The sequence below is a fragment of the Canis lupus genome, chromosome 19 (assembly GCF_048164855.1).
Source record: "Canis lupus baileyi chromosome 19, mCanLup2.hap1, whole genome shotgun sequence".
NCBI classification, from domain to species: Eukaryota; Metazoa; Chordata; class Mammalia; order Carnivora; family Canidae; genus Canis; species Canis lupus.
Window position 1 is genome coordinate 24,062,615 of NC_132856.1, and position 16,609 is coordinate 24,079,223.

At 40.8% G+C, this 16,609-nt stretch overlaps 1 protein-coding gene across 6 annotated transcripts in view; it reads left to right on the top strand.

The window, feature by feature from the left end:
• Positions 1–16,609, top strand: part of FRMD4B (FERM domain containing 4B) — a 320,596-nt gene that overhangs the window by 246,050 nt on the left and 57,937 nt on the right. For all 6 annotated transcript variants that reach the window (XM_072785429.1, XM_072785430.1, XM_072785431.1 and 3 more), the window contains 2 exons: positions 9,097–9,153; positions 9,951–9,973. In XM_072785429.1, coding sequence (XP_072641530.1) covers positions 9,097–9,153; positions 9,951–9,973 — 80 coding nt within the window. The remainder of the gene's footprint in view (positions 1–9,096; positions 9,154–9,950; positions 9,974–16,609) is intronic.

Genomic DNA, 16,609 nt, shown 5'->3' on the forward strand with positions numbered 1-16,609 from the left:
TATACCACAATTCATTTGCTCACTAACGGGCATTTGGGTAGTTTGCAGTATTTAGTTATTACAAACACCACTGCCAAGAAGATCCTAGTGTCCATCGTTTAGTGGACAAATGTAAACATGTATGTTAGGTATTCATCTAGGAGCAGAATTGCTGGGCCATTGTGTGTGTGTGTGTTAAGATTCGGTAGACTTCGGGATCCCTGGGTGGTGCAGCGGTTGAGCGCCTGCCTTTGGCCCAGGATGTGATCCTGGAGTCCCGGGATCGAGTCCCACATCAGGCTCCCTGCATGGAGCCTGCGTCTCCCTCTGCCTGTGTCTCTGTCTCTCTCTCTCTCTCTGTCTCTCATGAATGAATAAATAAAATATTTAAATTAAAAAAAAAGAGAGAGAGAATTTGGTAGACCTTGCCAAAAAGTTCATCCAGAACTAAGTTATATTCCACCAGCAGTATATGAGAAGAATGTAGTTTTGATGTGTTAAGTAAAATGTCTATTTCATGCAGTACAATCAGATATACCGAGTACATTGCAAAGAAGCACACCAAAATATTTGAAAGTGATTTCACTATGTGCCTACAAAATGGAAATAAAGGAGCTAAGACTTATTAGCATCATAGGCTCTGGTGAAGAAATTTAATGGTAGTCAAATACACCAAAAATAATAATCCTACATAATGCTAACCAGGTAATATAATGAAAATGGTGGATCATTTATAAAGGAAAACATAAAATACTGAGTATTAACCCTAATGTTGGATGTGTGTGATCTTTATGGTATATCATAAAACTTTATGGTCATTATAAAGCCATTTCTTTTTTTGTTCTTATAAAGCCATTTCAAAAAAAAAAAAACAAAACATTTCAATAGACATATATGGTTCCAAGGAGGAAGGCAAATTATTACATATGTATATTTTTTAAACTTGACAAGATTATTTAAATTTTTTTAAATACGTGAAAGAGAAAGTTAAAGATTATTATGGAAAATTAAAGCACTTAGATATTGAGATATATTATCATGTGATATTGACAGAATGTTACAGAACAGCACAAAAATTGGATAGTGTCCCAGATCAAATAGATTATTATAGATACACTAATATGTCACAGTGTAAGAAGCAACATAGTGCAGAGTGCAGAGAAAATAACACTGAAAGAATCTTTGAGCCTAAGCTTTATGATAAATGCTTTATATTTGTCCTTCATTAATACTGTGAACAGGGATCCCTGGGTGGCGCAGCGGTTTAGCGCCTGCCTTTGGCCCAGGGCGTGATCCTGGAGACCTGGGATCGAATCCCACGTCGGGCTCCCGGTACATGGAGCCTGCTTCTCCCTCTGCCTGTGTCTCTGCCTCTCTCTCTCTCTCTCTCTCTCAATGTGTGTGTGACTATCATAAATAAATAAAAATTAAAAAAAAAAACTGTGAACAACCCACTAAATTCAATATTATCATTCCCCATTTTGCAGATGAAGAACTAAGTTTCAGAAAAATAGCTTGCTCAGTACCCCAAAGATTCTTCCAGTGAGGGAGATGGGCCCCAGGGCCATCTGATTTCATAGGCCAGGGGAAGGAGAATAGATTGAAGGATACAGTTTGTAACCAGTAGACAACACAAAGGGTTAACTAACATTGGTAGCTCAAACAGAACGTAAGTTCTCAAACAGATAAGTGAACAAAGGGTCATTTCACACATAGGCAATAGCAAATAATATGCAATTGCAAGGGAGAGACTCAAATGGATTAGTAATCAAAGAATTGCAATTTGCAACAATTTTGCAGTATTATTTGATACCTTTTTAATTAGCAAAAATAATATTTATTTGATGAGGCCTATAATACATACATTTCCCTAAGATGGAAAAAGTAGTGAGAATGTTTGATATCTTTATCTGGGTGGTGGTTGGTTGCATAAGTGTATACACATGCCAAAATTCACCAACCTGTGCACTAAGATTTGTGCATATCACTGTATATACCTCAATAAAAAAGAAAAAAAAAAGCACTTTAAAATATGATGAGTGGCAAAATCAGAGTTACTTGTGAGAAAATAAAAGTAGAAATAATTAGATGCTGCCAAGGTTAAGGTTGGTTTCAAACATGTAGCATGGCTAGTATAAAGCATTGAACTCACAAATATGAAATTCAACTTCTCTTAAGAACCACAGCAAAGAGGGAGTTATGATCACTTGCATAATTCACAGTGGTCATTAATATAAAAACAAAGCAGCTGCTCTGAGGAGCATAGTCACTACTGGTCTTAAAAATCAGAAACTTCTCCCAGGGGTCCATATGAAGGCCTATCACATGAAGTCATTAACTATGTCCTCAACAACACACCTAGAGTTATTAAGATAATGAGGTTCTGAGGGTTGCTTCCTATATAGTTTCTCAATAGAAGCCAGTGGAGTGATGCCAAAACATTGTTACACAAAAGCAGTTGTACCTTGGGACAGGCCTTATGGTTCAGTTTTGTTAAGTTTTTGATGCTTTTAGCTTACAGGAATAAAACTGAGAATCTAGGTCAGTGGTTCTCAACTGGGGAAACTTTGCCACCCAGAAGACATTTAGAAATGTTTGGAGACATTTTTGGTTGTCACACTGGGGAGGTGGCGGGGAAGCTGGGGCTAGAATCAACAGATAGATGCCAGGGGTGCTGCTTAGCACTCTGCAATGCACAGGGCAGCCCACACAAAAAGCAGTTATCTAACCGAAAATGTCAACTATGCCAAGGTGGCAAAACTCTGGTCCAGAAGGACAAATGAAAAATATATATCATCGAGACCACATCCTGCAGAAACATTACCTGTCGCAACTAGCTTGGACAAAAAAGGACGAAGTATTGGTCCATTTATACAAGGGGAATGGGGGGGGGGGTGTGCAGATGTGGTAATTATGGCACAATAATCCCTAGAAGACAGGACTAGCACGGGGAAGTATGCTAGCAAGAACTGCCTTGTAAGATAATGGGTAGGTCTTTGAGTGTTGATGCCCCCCCAACCCCCACCATACTAATTGTATGAAACTAGTGAGTCCATATCTCTGGAATTCTCTGATTTGGCAGATTCCTCCTCCATGTAGACGGGTCCATAGGAGGAATTGAGTCTCCGGAGAGCTACATCCATTCCCTCATTTGTGTGCTTATCACATTCTGTTCTTTACACTCTTTGTTTGCTGGCTTAGTGGTAAGCCAAAATGAGAGCATCCAAGCAGCATCTAAGTCACTGTTCTTGCCAATTTTTTAGTTTTAACCAGACTTTGAAGTCTGGCCTGGCTGAGCAATGGATGCAGTTGACTACCAATGTCGGGAAGTCCCTTTCTCTCCGTCTGTGGGCAGTGATTCTCTATGGTTCACATCTTCCCAACTTTGCCCCGAGACACAGCAAGAGAGAGAGCTTTCTTCTCTTAGTTCTAATTTGGAAAATCCCTGGGAGTGTCTTTGGACCAGCTTCCATCACTTGTCCATGGCATGATGATTGTGTTTGCACACAGGCCAGTAGGGAAAGAAGCAGTTCTGAAAAGAGTGGGATATTCTACTGAGTAAAAGGACAGGTACTAAGCAGCCAAGACAAACAGATATCCAGCACTCTGGGAAAATGTGTCAACTTTTTCCAGACTTTTTATTTTGAAATTATTTCAAACTTACGGAAGAGTTTTAAGAATGGCACAAAAAGTGGCAGTAGGTCTCCATCAGACCAAATTATCAGTCAACATTTTATCACATTTGCACTCCCTCCCCCCTGCCTGCGTATGTGTAATTTTTTTCTGAATGATTTAAGAATAAAGTTACACTGTTTATCCTTAAATAATTGATCGGATATCTCCTAAGATCAAAGTTATCCCTTATAACCATATTACAATGATCACATTTAGAACATTTAACATTGAACCTCTACTGTTGCATAATGTACTGTCCAGTTGTCCCATTAATGCCGTTTACAACAACTTTTCCTCTTGACACAGGATGACACACTACATTTAGTTGTTATGACTGCTTAATCTCCTTTCCTTAGAAACAGTTCTTCAGCCTTTCTTTGGCATTCATCCTGTCAACATTTTTGAAAAGTATGGGCCAGATATTTTATAGAATGTCCCCCCATTTCGGTTTGCCTCATGCTTCCTCATGATTAGATCTAAGGATGTATTTTTGGCAGGAATACTACCCAGTGGTGTGCTGGAGCCAGCTAGTACCAGTGGTGAGAGCCAGTTCTCACATCTCTTCCCAGCAGCATGTTCTGTGATGTCATATTGATAGTTTGAAATCAGCTGTAGGGAGAGTATGTGGACCATGAATATCAACAAATGCTACAAACGAGGGATCATCCTCCCCCCCCCCCCCGCCCCCGGCATTTTGAATGTGAAACATTTACATTTACCAACACAGCCATGTAGATGAGTGAAGTTGTGTCCTCCTCAGTGAATACTCTGAGGAGGCACATGATGCTGGTCTGTCCAGTTATTGGTGATATCTCATCACTTGATTAAGATTGTATCTGTAAGGGGCACCTGGATGGTGCAGTCATTTGGGTGACAGACTCTTGGTTTTGGCTTAGGTCATGATCTCAGGGTCATGGGACCCTCATATTGGGCTCAGTGCTTGGTGCAGAGTCCTCTTGGGTTTCTTTCTCCCTCTGCCCTCCCCACTCTATGCATGCTCTCTTTTTCTCTCTCAAATAAATAAATAAATCTTTAAAAAAAAAAAAAGATTGTATGTCAGATTTCTCTGTTGAAAAATTACCACTTCCCCCTTATCATTAAACTTCCTCTATAAAGAGATACTTCGTAATTATATAAATACCCTGTCCCGTTTCTCACCAAGCTCTCACACAATAGATTTTATTTATTGAAAACTATTACCTGGATAATTAGTACTATGATAATTATAAATGATAATTTTCTCTTCCTCTCATGTCTTATACATTTATTTGTTGGTTTTCTATAAGCTACCTTTTTTAATAGACTTAACCCTAGAATAGCTAGATAATTAGTTATACACTTGGAAACAAATCAACTTCCCCCAACAGTTTGTCAGGTAGTTCCAATCCTAAGTGTTTGTGAGCAAGTAATTCATGTCCATTGTTGTGCAGAATGAGTTTCCAAGAAGTACTACATCAATACAGAAAAAGCAGATGGATCTTCAGAAATAATTTTCCCCTGGGACGCCTGGGTGGCTCAGTGGTTTAGTGCCGCTTTCGGCCCAGGGCGTGATCCTGGAGACCCGGGATAGAGTCCCACATCAGGCTCCCTGCATGGAGCCTGCTTCTCCCTCTGCCTGTGTCTCTGCCTCAATCTCTCTCTCTCTCTCTCTCTCTGTGCCTCTCATGAATAAATAAATAAGATCTTTTTTAAAAAATAATTTTTCCATTCTAAGTGTTTATGTGTGATAATAACTTACCCATCCCGTCAACAGGAAAGGTGGCATTTGGAGTCATTTTTCAGTCTTATCTGATTCTAGCTTTTATCAAGAGCATACTTTTGGAAGATTCCTGGTGAGAGATTTACACTGGAGCCAGAAAACTAACTAGTACACAGTGGAATGGAAAGAGCACTGGACAAGAAGCACCAAGTCACAGTCCGCTGTGGAGTTGGGTAGTACACTTCATGTCCCCAATTCTTGATGCCATCATCTTTAAAATAATAGGAGCCGTATTTTCACTAAATTCCCTTTCTTTTTTTAAAAAAAGATTTTATTTATTTATTCATGAGAGACACGGAGAGAGGCAGAGACACAGGCAGAGGGAGAAGCAGGCTCTATGCAGGGAGCCTGACTTGGGACTTGATCCCAGGTCTCCAGGATCACACCCTGGGCTGAAGGCGGCGCTAAACCGCTGAGTCACCCAGGCTGCCCCACTAAATTCCCTTTCAAACTCTAAAACTTTCTTTTATTCTCTTCTACTTATGACTCAAAACCTAGAGTGTACCTCATTAGCAAGATGTCTTGGTCAACTGAGCTAACAAGCCAAGGGCAAAAATAAGATGTCTGACACAGAGCCTGAACCTAGTGACCTAGGGACTGAATCTATAAAGAAGCTAAATTAGCCATGAGGCTAGAGCACCTTGATACTTGACTTGATACTGTTTCATATCACCCTTGTGCATTGGGCCACATCATCCGACTCACTTCTCTGCTCCCTTTGTTTATCCCTGACCGTCATGGAAACCCATGAAGGATCCTGTTACCTCCCTCTCTGACTAGATCCTTCTCTCAAGTGTTAGCTTGCCCGGTACCTATAAGGTTACCTCTGTTGCCATGGTAATAAGTAAAAGAAATCTTCCATCCTAGGATAGACAGCAATTTCTAAAGAACTTTTTCACTTTGGGCATGAAATTCTGGAGTTCTGTATATGTCTTAATTAAATTTCACCATACGAAATTGCTGAGAACCAGGCAAATAGTATTATTTTTGCTTGATCCTTTGTTTGGTGAGCTTCGTGTGCAAGTCAAGTAACCTTGGCAATCAGTATTAGAATTCAAAATATGTTGCCTTGGATTTCCAGAACAGAGGTTAAGAGGAAGGTGAGGTAGGGGCTGAGGTATATAAAAGAATGTAAGACTTGGCCAAACCATGCATTCTCTTGTCTCCATGGAACAAGAGTTCGGTCAGCCCCACCCCTCCACCCCACCACCCCACCACCCCACCATCACCCTCCTCCACCAGTATTGCTTTGGGGCAACTTGCACAGGTGAAAAAAAAACCCATAGGTGGGTTGTAGATTTGCCTCCCCACCCTATGGAGCTGTCTGAGCCTGGCATTTTTCATGCTTCAGCTCCTCATTTCAGCATTTTTAATATTTAATGACCCTTCTAAGGTAGAGAATTATTTGGCAACGTTCTTAAGAGTTTCTGTCTGAGGCCTTTTTATCTACTGGATTTCCATTTGCTAAATTGCAAAGTTGGTGTCTCAAAATTATTGTTTGGATGACTCACCTCAGGTTCTGATGAGGCAAAGGGGGTCATAGGGGGGCCAGAAGAGTTGGCAGTCATTTTCAATATATTTAATTTCTCTGTAGTTATTTTAATATCCAAGGCAATCCATTTTTTTCCTCTTTTGTAAGATTTTTAGACAAACTGGACTTTAAGTTTGGACATAATTTCAAACTCAAAGATGTTTTTGAGTGTTCCTCCCTGTTTCCTGCCTCCCTCTGCATGATTTTTTGTTTGTTTGTTTTTTTCCTTTGAGCATAAAAATTTAACCTTTGTAAAATTTAGCCTTGATTAACACCCATCTCACCTGCCGGATTAACTGCTTCAATATTTTTCACCAAATTAGGAAACCACTGTCTCTTGCCTGAAAGACAGAGGCCAATTGATTCTTAAAATCAACCTGGCTTCTCTTTGATTTTATAATCTGTTTCTAGAGATTAGAAGCAAGCTTGGAATTCCAAGCTCTGGGCCTGTCAGCTTTTAAAGCAAAAAACTGGAGCAGACCCGTTGCCTTGGGTTTCAGAAGGGAAACTTTGATTGTCACAGGATGAAATTCCTTTGTTTTCATTTTGTAATATAAGGGAAATGCAGATAGTGATCACAGCTGACATTGTAATGCCCTTGGGTTTTTTGGTTTGTTTATTTTATTTTATGGCTTTTAGAGGAATTATTGTTATTAGTGCATTTTGGTTTGTTTTTGAGAACCCTTGCCAAATCACTTGGAAAGGTGAGAGAAAAGTATAATACTTTCAGAAATCCTCAGTGAGGTAAACTGCCTCTGTCAACCTACCTCGTGTGCATTTACTTAAAAACTACTTCATACTTACCATTGATACACTTGGTGTAACTAGAAAAACTCTTTAGCCTGAATTCAACAGGTAGAAGGGAGAAATAAAGAATTCAGTGCAATTTCTAGGCTCATGAGTTCCATGGTCTCAAACACTCTGTGCTTTCAAGTACTAATTTTTTTTTAATTTTTATTTATTTATGATAGTCACACAGAGAGAGAGAGAGAGAGAGAGGCAGAGACACAGGCAGAGGGAGAAGCAGGCTCCATGCACCGGGAGCCCGACACAGGATTCGATCCCAGGTCTCCAGGATTGCGCCCTGGGCCAAAGGCAGGTGCTAAACCGCTGTGCCACCCAGGGATCCCCTCAAGTACTAATTATACAACACGTAGGCAAGGTTATATGGAATTGTTTTCGTGTGTGTTAATGCTTACAAGGCAGCATATCACCAAATTTTTTTTACAAATTTTTGAAAAATAAAGAACCCTCTATACACTCATTGACTCACTGTTGTACTATATTACATGATGTGGCAATGGCATTAACATATATGATCATACTTGACAAAATAAATGAGGGCATGTGTGAGTATTATTGCTAGAGGCAATACTCCCTCCCCACATACTTATGCATCTTTACAGGCTACTGAAAAAGCATTCCTGTTTTCCAAAGCCCAGAATTCCTATTTGGGGGGTGGGGGGATCTTAAAGGATGCAAAAATAAAATAATGGGTAAAATGTAAATCAGAGTTCACCAAACTTCAGTAAGAAGGAACAGAATTTTGGTCTTCTCTAAGTATCTACTATAACTGATTCCTAAGGCTTTACATTTTATCACTAATTGTATAAATATTAATTCAACAATGTATCATTGATGCAGAAGTGAATTTATATTTTTAATAATAGTTGCATTGTGTGAATACCAAAACAAAACAAAACAAAACCATGTGGTGACACAGAAAAAAAAAAAAAATCTCAGGAAAACACCCAATAAACAAATCTAAGTACATCTTCAGAGCTTAAAAATGAACCTGTCGGGATGAAAATGATTCACTTGAGAAGCTGTCTGAATTTTCAGCCTCCAAGTCATTTGTGTTTCTTCCAGAATACTGCTCTCTGAACAAAATCCCCCCCTGCTAATTGAAGTACACCCGCGGGCACACACACACACACACACACACACACACACACACACACACACACTGTGGCTTTCCCTGAACCCTGGATGCGCCCCTCCACGCCCCCCCTTCCTTTCCCCTGTAATGGTATGATCTGCGTTTGATTGTAAACTGGAGGTGCCAAGCTGTGACAGCTTCCCCAACTCCACAGCCATTTGCTACAACCTAGGGCAGCCTGTGTTCAGTGATGCTTTTCTTTCCCCCCGACAGGGGCAAATCGAAGCCGACAGCGAAACCATCTTCAAGTTAGCAGCGCTTGTGTTACAGGTAAGAATCAACCAACTGCTTCTTGCCTGCGCCTTTTTTGTTTGTCGGTTTTTGTGAGCTGCCTGCAACTCTGAAACTTTCTCATGAGCCAGTGGCTGATAGATTTTTAAGCCAGCTGGTTGTTTGCCAAGGAAAAACGTGAGCCGTGGTTTTCTGCTTTAGCGTAACTTGCATGAGTTACAGTGTGATATTATAGGTCGCAAAGGAAAATGAAATTTAGACTCCTCTGGGGGAAAAGAATTTAGACCGTACTTCAGGAAAGGAGCTCTCGAATAGTTGGATTTGGGAAGCAGCAGTTGTTACAGCGGCTGTAATTTTCATTTAAGTTAAGTAACTTTTGTATACATTTTCTTGAAGTCAAGTGCAAGAGCCCCTTAATTCTTAAAGATGCTAGTAGCTGCAAAACCAAGTGTGTTCTGTGCTTATTTAAAAAGAGAAAACAAGTGGCATGCGTTGATTTACCTCTGTCTGGTTTAAAAGGTCTGTGTCCGGACTAAAAAGTGCTGCTCGAATAGACAAGCATTTATCACATAATCATAGAGACCTAAAGGAAGACATAATCATCTCTGCTTTTTCAGATATATTTGTCTCCTCTGTTAAGAAGTATTTCGTGGGTACTAATGTGTTCTCACCAATGCCACATTCTTCTCCGGGGCGCTAGAGAAAGTGTTCCTCAGTGGACATTCTTCCAAACAAAACTCAGGCACTTTAAGAGGGAAACGTGACCAAGAATGAAATTCATTCACTTAATTAACATAAATACATATTGATCATCTATCTTTCTTTTTTTATTTCAGGAAGCCAAAGGGGATTATAGCAGGTAATGGTTCCTTTTCTGATATTACTATGCAAAATAATCCAAGCTGAGCCCTAGCTGAATGCCGTTGCTTTAAATAACAATGGATGCAAACTCAAAAGAAAGTAGATCTCAAGGCGGGAGACTGAGATCTCTTCCCTCTTCAAATAGGGACCCATTCTTTTTATGAATGAATCCAGCAAGGACGCTTTCTTAGAATTTTTCAAGCCAGAGTGACAGTGAATTGTAAACAGAAGCCCTCCAAGGCTCTGTTATCTGTTAGCAAGATGAAGAAATCTCTAAAAAGCTTTGGTAGCCGTGCTGACTTTTTAAAATTTATAAACAATCCTGCGTTGGAAGAGTTATAACATATGCACAAAAAGATAAACTCCATCAGCTGCTTAGTTAAGGGATTAATAGGGGCTTTCTTTTTGCAGCTGCCCTAAAGGGGCCTCCCTCTTCAGACACTTGACCTAACAGTTGTATTGTTGCCACTGGGACACTTACTGGTTCTAACTGCCTAACTGGCCACCTCATCAGAATGTTTATATTTGAATTCATGCTCTACCTGCACCTTTCTGCCCTTTTAATGCAGCAGTTGTAGTTGGAGGAATCGAAACGGTTCAAGGTGGAGGCAAGGCCCCCAATTAGAAGCAGCCCACAGGCCAGTGACCCATTGCAGGCCTCACCTCGACCATGTTAATGTTCCACTCCTGGTAAACTTTACCCGTAGATTATTTACAGACGACCTAGTACTCATTCCCAGCCAAGGTCTTGAATAGTATGCCCCTTAACAGACTGATAAGCGAATAATGCCTTCCAAGCTTGCAAACGTCCAGTCAGGGCTCACTACTTCACCTCAGAAACTCCAGATCCTCTCACCTGCCTGTTCAGTTTGGTAAAATGACTGCAGAGTCCACTTCGCACACCACAATCCACCTCGTGAGCATCATTCATTAGCTTTGTTCTTGTGCCATGCTATTTTTTAAAAATGTGCATTTAAGTTAGGAAATATGCTTTGAAGGAATCAGGAAAATCTATAAACACCATCTTTTTTTAATTAAAAGAAAGTGTTGGGATAAAAAGAAGATACAGTAGTTTCTAGATCCTTGACATCATGCTGGTGTGTTCTCCGCTCTTGGCTTTCCTGGAGGAGCCCTATTTCCTAGGAAGATCAGATATGCAAGGAATGTCATCATGGAGGGTGGTGTCTGAAGTTGATTTATAAACGAGGGCTTTCAGGCCCAACCTGACCCTCTGCAGTCTGTGAACTGCTAACCCTTCCTCCCCATTTTCTCCCCACCAGCCATGTGATGGACACTCTGGAAACCTCATTTGCTCATTAGGATAATGGCCCTTACCCCTAGATTAATGGGTGTAGATTGGGAGATCAAATGTATGTAAACATTGCCCAGGGCAGTTTCTGGCACTTGTAGCAAGCTCTCTGTACACTTTGGCTATTATTATCAATTATTCTAGTATCATTATTGCCCTCCTCATTATCATCATCCTCTCCTGTCTCTTGGCAGCCTCTGAAAAGACTTTTGGGAGTAAGGTGGTCCGAAGAAGTTGAATAGTGTATAAAGGAAACATTGATATCACAAAGCTTCCTTAGGGAAGATCTCTTGCCAATGACCAAAGGCTCAGAATAGACGGTCCTTGCGTAGTCCAGACCTTTTAGCCCTAAGACTTCAAACTTGGCAAATTAGTCTAGCCAAGCCCAAACCAATCCTCTTCTTTAACTTTGCCTTGTGCCTGGTGGTTTCCTGAGTGATTAGTAGTCTAACTAGATGGAGGACACTGTTTTGAAATTGTCTAAACCACCCTGAGTCATAGAAGCAATGTGAGACTGGGCATCAGGAAACAAGCAGTGTGACCCTAAGTGAGCATTGCCCTTTCTGGACCTCAGCTTCCTTGTCTGTAAATTGGGATTCATGAAAATAGCAACTTGGCAAGATAGTTTTGAGGAGATGTATGATGTGATATGATACGGATTGTTTTGCCAGTGAATGTTTGTTATCGCGGAGGAGGGTGAAGGAAAGAATAAGGAACTGTGAACTTTTGCCATTGGGTTTATGATGAAGCAGAATTTTGATTCCTTGCTACCACCTACGCCCTCCCTGTGATGTGATCACTTCCTCCTACAAATGGGGAGAATATATTTTTCCTCCAAAATTTTATTACAAAACTAGTTTTAGAAAAATCCAGCGAAATGGGATACCTGGATGGCTCAGTGGTTTAGCCCCTGCCTTTGGCCCAGGGAGTGATCCTGGAGTCCTGGGATAGTGTCCCACATTGAGCTCCCTGCATGGAGCCTGCTTCTTTCTCTGCCTGAGTCTCTGCGCTCTGTCTCTCTCTCTCTCTCTCTGTCTCTCATGAACAAATAAATAAAATCTTTAAAAAAAAAAAAAAAAAGAAAAATCCAGCAAAATAAAGTACCGTGAGGCAACATTGTATATTGGTTAGAACAAAGACACTAGAATCAGTCAGTCTTGCTCAGATCCCTGGTCTGCCACTTATTTACCTGTTCAATAATTCTGAACAGATTATTTAAACTGTCCAAGCCCTCCACTTCCTCATCTGTAGAATGGAACTTATGTTAATAGTATACACCCATAATATTGCTATGAACATTAAATGAATTAATTGCAAAGTGCGTAGAACAGTACCTACAGTCCCCACTTTAGTATTCATCATATTTAAAAAAAAAAAATATATATATATATATATATTTATCTAAAAGAGAGAGAGAGCATGAGCTGGAGGGCAGAGGAGGAGCATAGGCAGAGGGAGAAGCATGCTCTCCACTGAGCAGGGAGTCCAATGTGGGACTTGATCTTAAGACCCTGAGATCATGAGCTGAGCTGAAGGCAGACGCTTAACTGACTGAGTCACTCAGATGCCCGTATTATTTCATCCTACTAATGGAATGATTTACCACCACCACCATCCCCATTATTTCAAATATGAATTGTTTACCCTTTTTTTGGCTGGTATATAAATAATTCTGTGATGAACATCTTGGTGCCATTGGGATTGTGGTTATCTGTGTTTATTTTCTGACCTGATGTTTCTCAGGTGGAAACAAGCAGAGGGAAGTTCCTTAAAAAGGCAAAGTACAAAGTGCTGAAATGGAGCTTACACATTCTTGATACCACCACATTAAACCTATACAAACTTTGTAGCTTTATCCAGTAACATTTACTAAATGCCTAAAATGTGTCAGCCCCAGTCTAGGCACTGAGGATGCCGAGAAACATAGGCTAGGGCATCTCCTTCCAGGGAACTTGGCTTTCTATCAAGAATTACCACAGTGGCCATTACAAATCCTGCTTTTCTGTTGGTTTGCATGTTGGTGGCCGCAGCTCTTGGCTTTTAGAACTTCACTGAGTTTACTCAGTGAGGTTTAAACATTTTAACCTTAAAAAAATGTCCCCGAGTACCTTCCAAGACCAGAGCAATGTGGCTCTCTCAATTAAAACAGTGACTAACACGTAATTCTTTTTTTTTAAAGAATTTATTTATTTATTTATTTATTTATTTATTTATTTATTTGACAGAGAGAGAGCCCGCAAGCAGGGGGAACAGGAGAGGGAGAAGCAGACTCCCCACTGAGCAAGGAGCCTGACATGGGGCTTGATCCCAGGGCCCTGGGATCATTATCTGAGCCTAAGGCAGATGCTTAACTAAGTCACCCAGGCACCCCAACAGCTACTTCTTATGGCTGTTCTGGTCCACCCACTCCTTGTGAATATCTCCCTTTTTCTCAAATTTAGCATTTCCAAAGCTGAACTCACCAGCATCCCAGCCCTCAGAGCAACTCCTCTTCCCTGTCTCCCCTTGCATGACATCACCTTTTTTTCTCTTGAATCACCTCTGAGGATTTCCCCTTCTCCCTCCCACCCGTCTCCTCCATCCATGGGTCAACTTCCTTGTTTCCTTCTCTTTATCAGTAGGCTTGCTCTCTCAGTCCTCATTCTCCTCCACACAAGCCGACTAGCTCTGAGTGTGTATAGTTTGTGTGAATGCCTTCAACATTATTTTCCAAGTCCATGCGTGATTCCACTCAATCCCCACCACAAATGTTATCACTGCCATTTAACAAATTACTAGATGAAAAATCAGGTCCGAAACAATGTCACACAACCAGTAAGCTTCCAGATCTTTTCTGATGCCATCACCCACAGCCACCTGCACAGAACCCTAGTTATCTATCTTCCCAAGACATAAATGTGATTGGTGTTGTTCACCTGCAAGAATCTCTTTACAGTTTCTCATTGCCCAAATGCCCAGCTTCCAACACCCTACCTGGCATCACAGCACTACTTAATCTGTACTGTGTATTTTAATTTCCCATACTTTACTGTTTATACGTCTTAATATCTGTTCAGGCCTCTCTTCATTTCTCCAGGTACCTGTAGCATTTTCCCTTTGCGGCTTTGCTCAAACTCTTCTTCCTGGAATGCTTTAAAAACAACAATCCTCCCCTTCTTATTTAGCTTCCTGCCATGTTTCCTTAAGAGTATTTTAAGTGAACATTATCATAACCAGTAGGAAACCTTGCTCTCTGGAAGTTAATTATAATAGTAGAGTGGGGACTTTCATTCTCTTTAAATAGTTGACAGTCTGAATTTCCAAGTCAGCCTTTAAGCTGCAAAGATAACAAGCTGCTTGGGTTACACAACACAGACAACGCGGAGAATTCCTGAAAGCTGACACGGCGAGGAAGGAAGGCTTTATCACCGAGCCAGCCAGTGCAAATGAGTTTGTAAAAGCAAAGCTGTTTTTTTTTTTTTTTTTCATTTTTCTTAAGATCCTGAAAGGTGGAAGTTACCAAATAACCATGTGATTAGGGCACTTCTGCTTCTAAGAAAAAGCGAGTGACAATTTACAATTCTGTGCTGGGTCAGAATGAACACATATTGTCACCCAGCTTCAAATGGGAAGGAATAATTCACAACTTACAGCTGTGCTACAAAATGCAGTCATTTCCCATGGGAAAGGACCTTGTGTGGCTGCCCTAGGAGTAGTTAATGAAGGGAGTAGGGGGGAGGGGAGAATCAAAGACTTTAAAGACTTTCCCACCTCATTCTTACATCTCTAGAGTACTTAAAGCTCTAAAATGTCCTTCCATTTCCAGAGCCTGTAAAATCAGTTACAGTTATAAAAATAGCAGCTCCCATGGGCTTGGTGCTACGTGGAGTCCTTACCTCAATGGGGAGGCAGTAGCGAAGACAGGAGCTCTAAAACGTAACTGCTTGGGTTCAAATCCAGGCCCAGATGCTTGCTGTATAACTCTGGCTAACTAACCTCTCTGGAGCCCAGTTTCTGGGTCTCAGGAACTATTCCATGGTAGTGTTATTGTTCCTGAAATGCATCACTGTCGCATCAACCCTGTGACAATAGGCGCTATTAGTATCCCCATCTTACAGATAGGGAAACTGAGTTTCAGGGTGAACAAGTGGCCTACTGTCTAAGTCACATAGCTAGGGGCACCTGGGTGGCTCAGTCAGTTGGGCGTCTGCCTTTGGCACAGGTCATGATCCCGGGACTGAGTCCCACGTTGGGCTCCCTGCTTAGCAGGGAGTCTGCTTCTCCCTCTCCTGCTCACCTCACTTTAGTGCTCTTCTGCTCTCTCTCAAATAAATGAACAAATAAATACATTTTTTTAAAAAGTCACATAGCTAGAAAGTGGCAGAATCAGGACTCCAAGCCTCAAGCTCTTTACTGTTGTCAGGAGTCTCCTATTTCATATTCTAGCACAAATTGTAAGAATCATTACCTTTCTTGCTAGCTGAATAAAGAGGACTGGACAGAAACTGAACGTTTCTTCAAGCAAGGGCTTTAATGAATCAGCAAAAGGCCTTTGTGAAGAAAAGCTTAAGAAGCGGCTTTTCTCTCTCCTTGTGACATGATTCTATTTTAAGCTTTGACCTAAAGATAGAAACAAGTTTTTTTTGTATATCCGTTCAGTGCATTAATACTTTATTTTTAATGATTGGTAAAAACGTCTAAGCATTAGGGTGGTTTTTACGTATTTTACAAACATTTAATTCATTGATCATCATTGTCACCTTATGAACTTGATATAATATTATCTCTGCACTAGAGGCGAGATTAAGAAACTTGTGTGGCATTATATTGATATTACCATATTATGGCTTAACATTTCCCAATGACTTGGCCCGATGTCAAGAGTAATGCTGAATAAAAAAACAAGGTTAACAACACAGAGGGAACCGTGGACAATTAAGTGTGGGGAAATACCTGGTTAAGAGTTCAACAAAATTCAGGTTCTTCTCAGTAGGTTTCCAATCTGTCATGTACCTAACGAACCTCTTAGAAGAAGACATGGAAACAATATTTCCTACACTTGTTTGTTCCTGATGTGTGAGCTTCTTGCCTGACAATGTCCTCTGGACTTCACTTTGTAAAGTGTGGGTTTATTTATTCGCTGAAAGCTGAGTGTTCAAATGCCTTTTTGTTTTTTTCCTAAGATTTATTTATTTATTTATTCATGAGAAACAGAGAGAGAGAGAGAGAGAGGCAGAGACACAGGCAGAGGGAGAAGCAGGCTCCATGCAAGGAGCCTGATGTGGGACTCGATCCCAGGTCTCCAGGATCACACCCTGGGCCGCAGGCGGCGCTAAACCGCTGCAC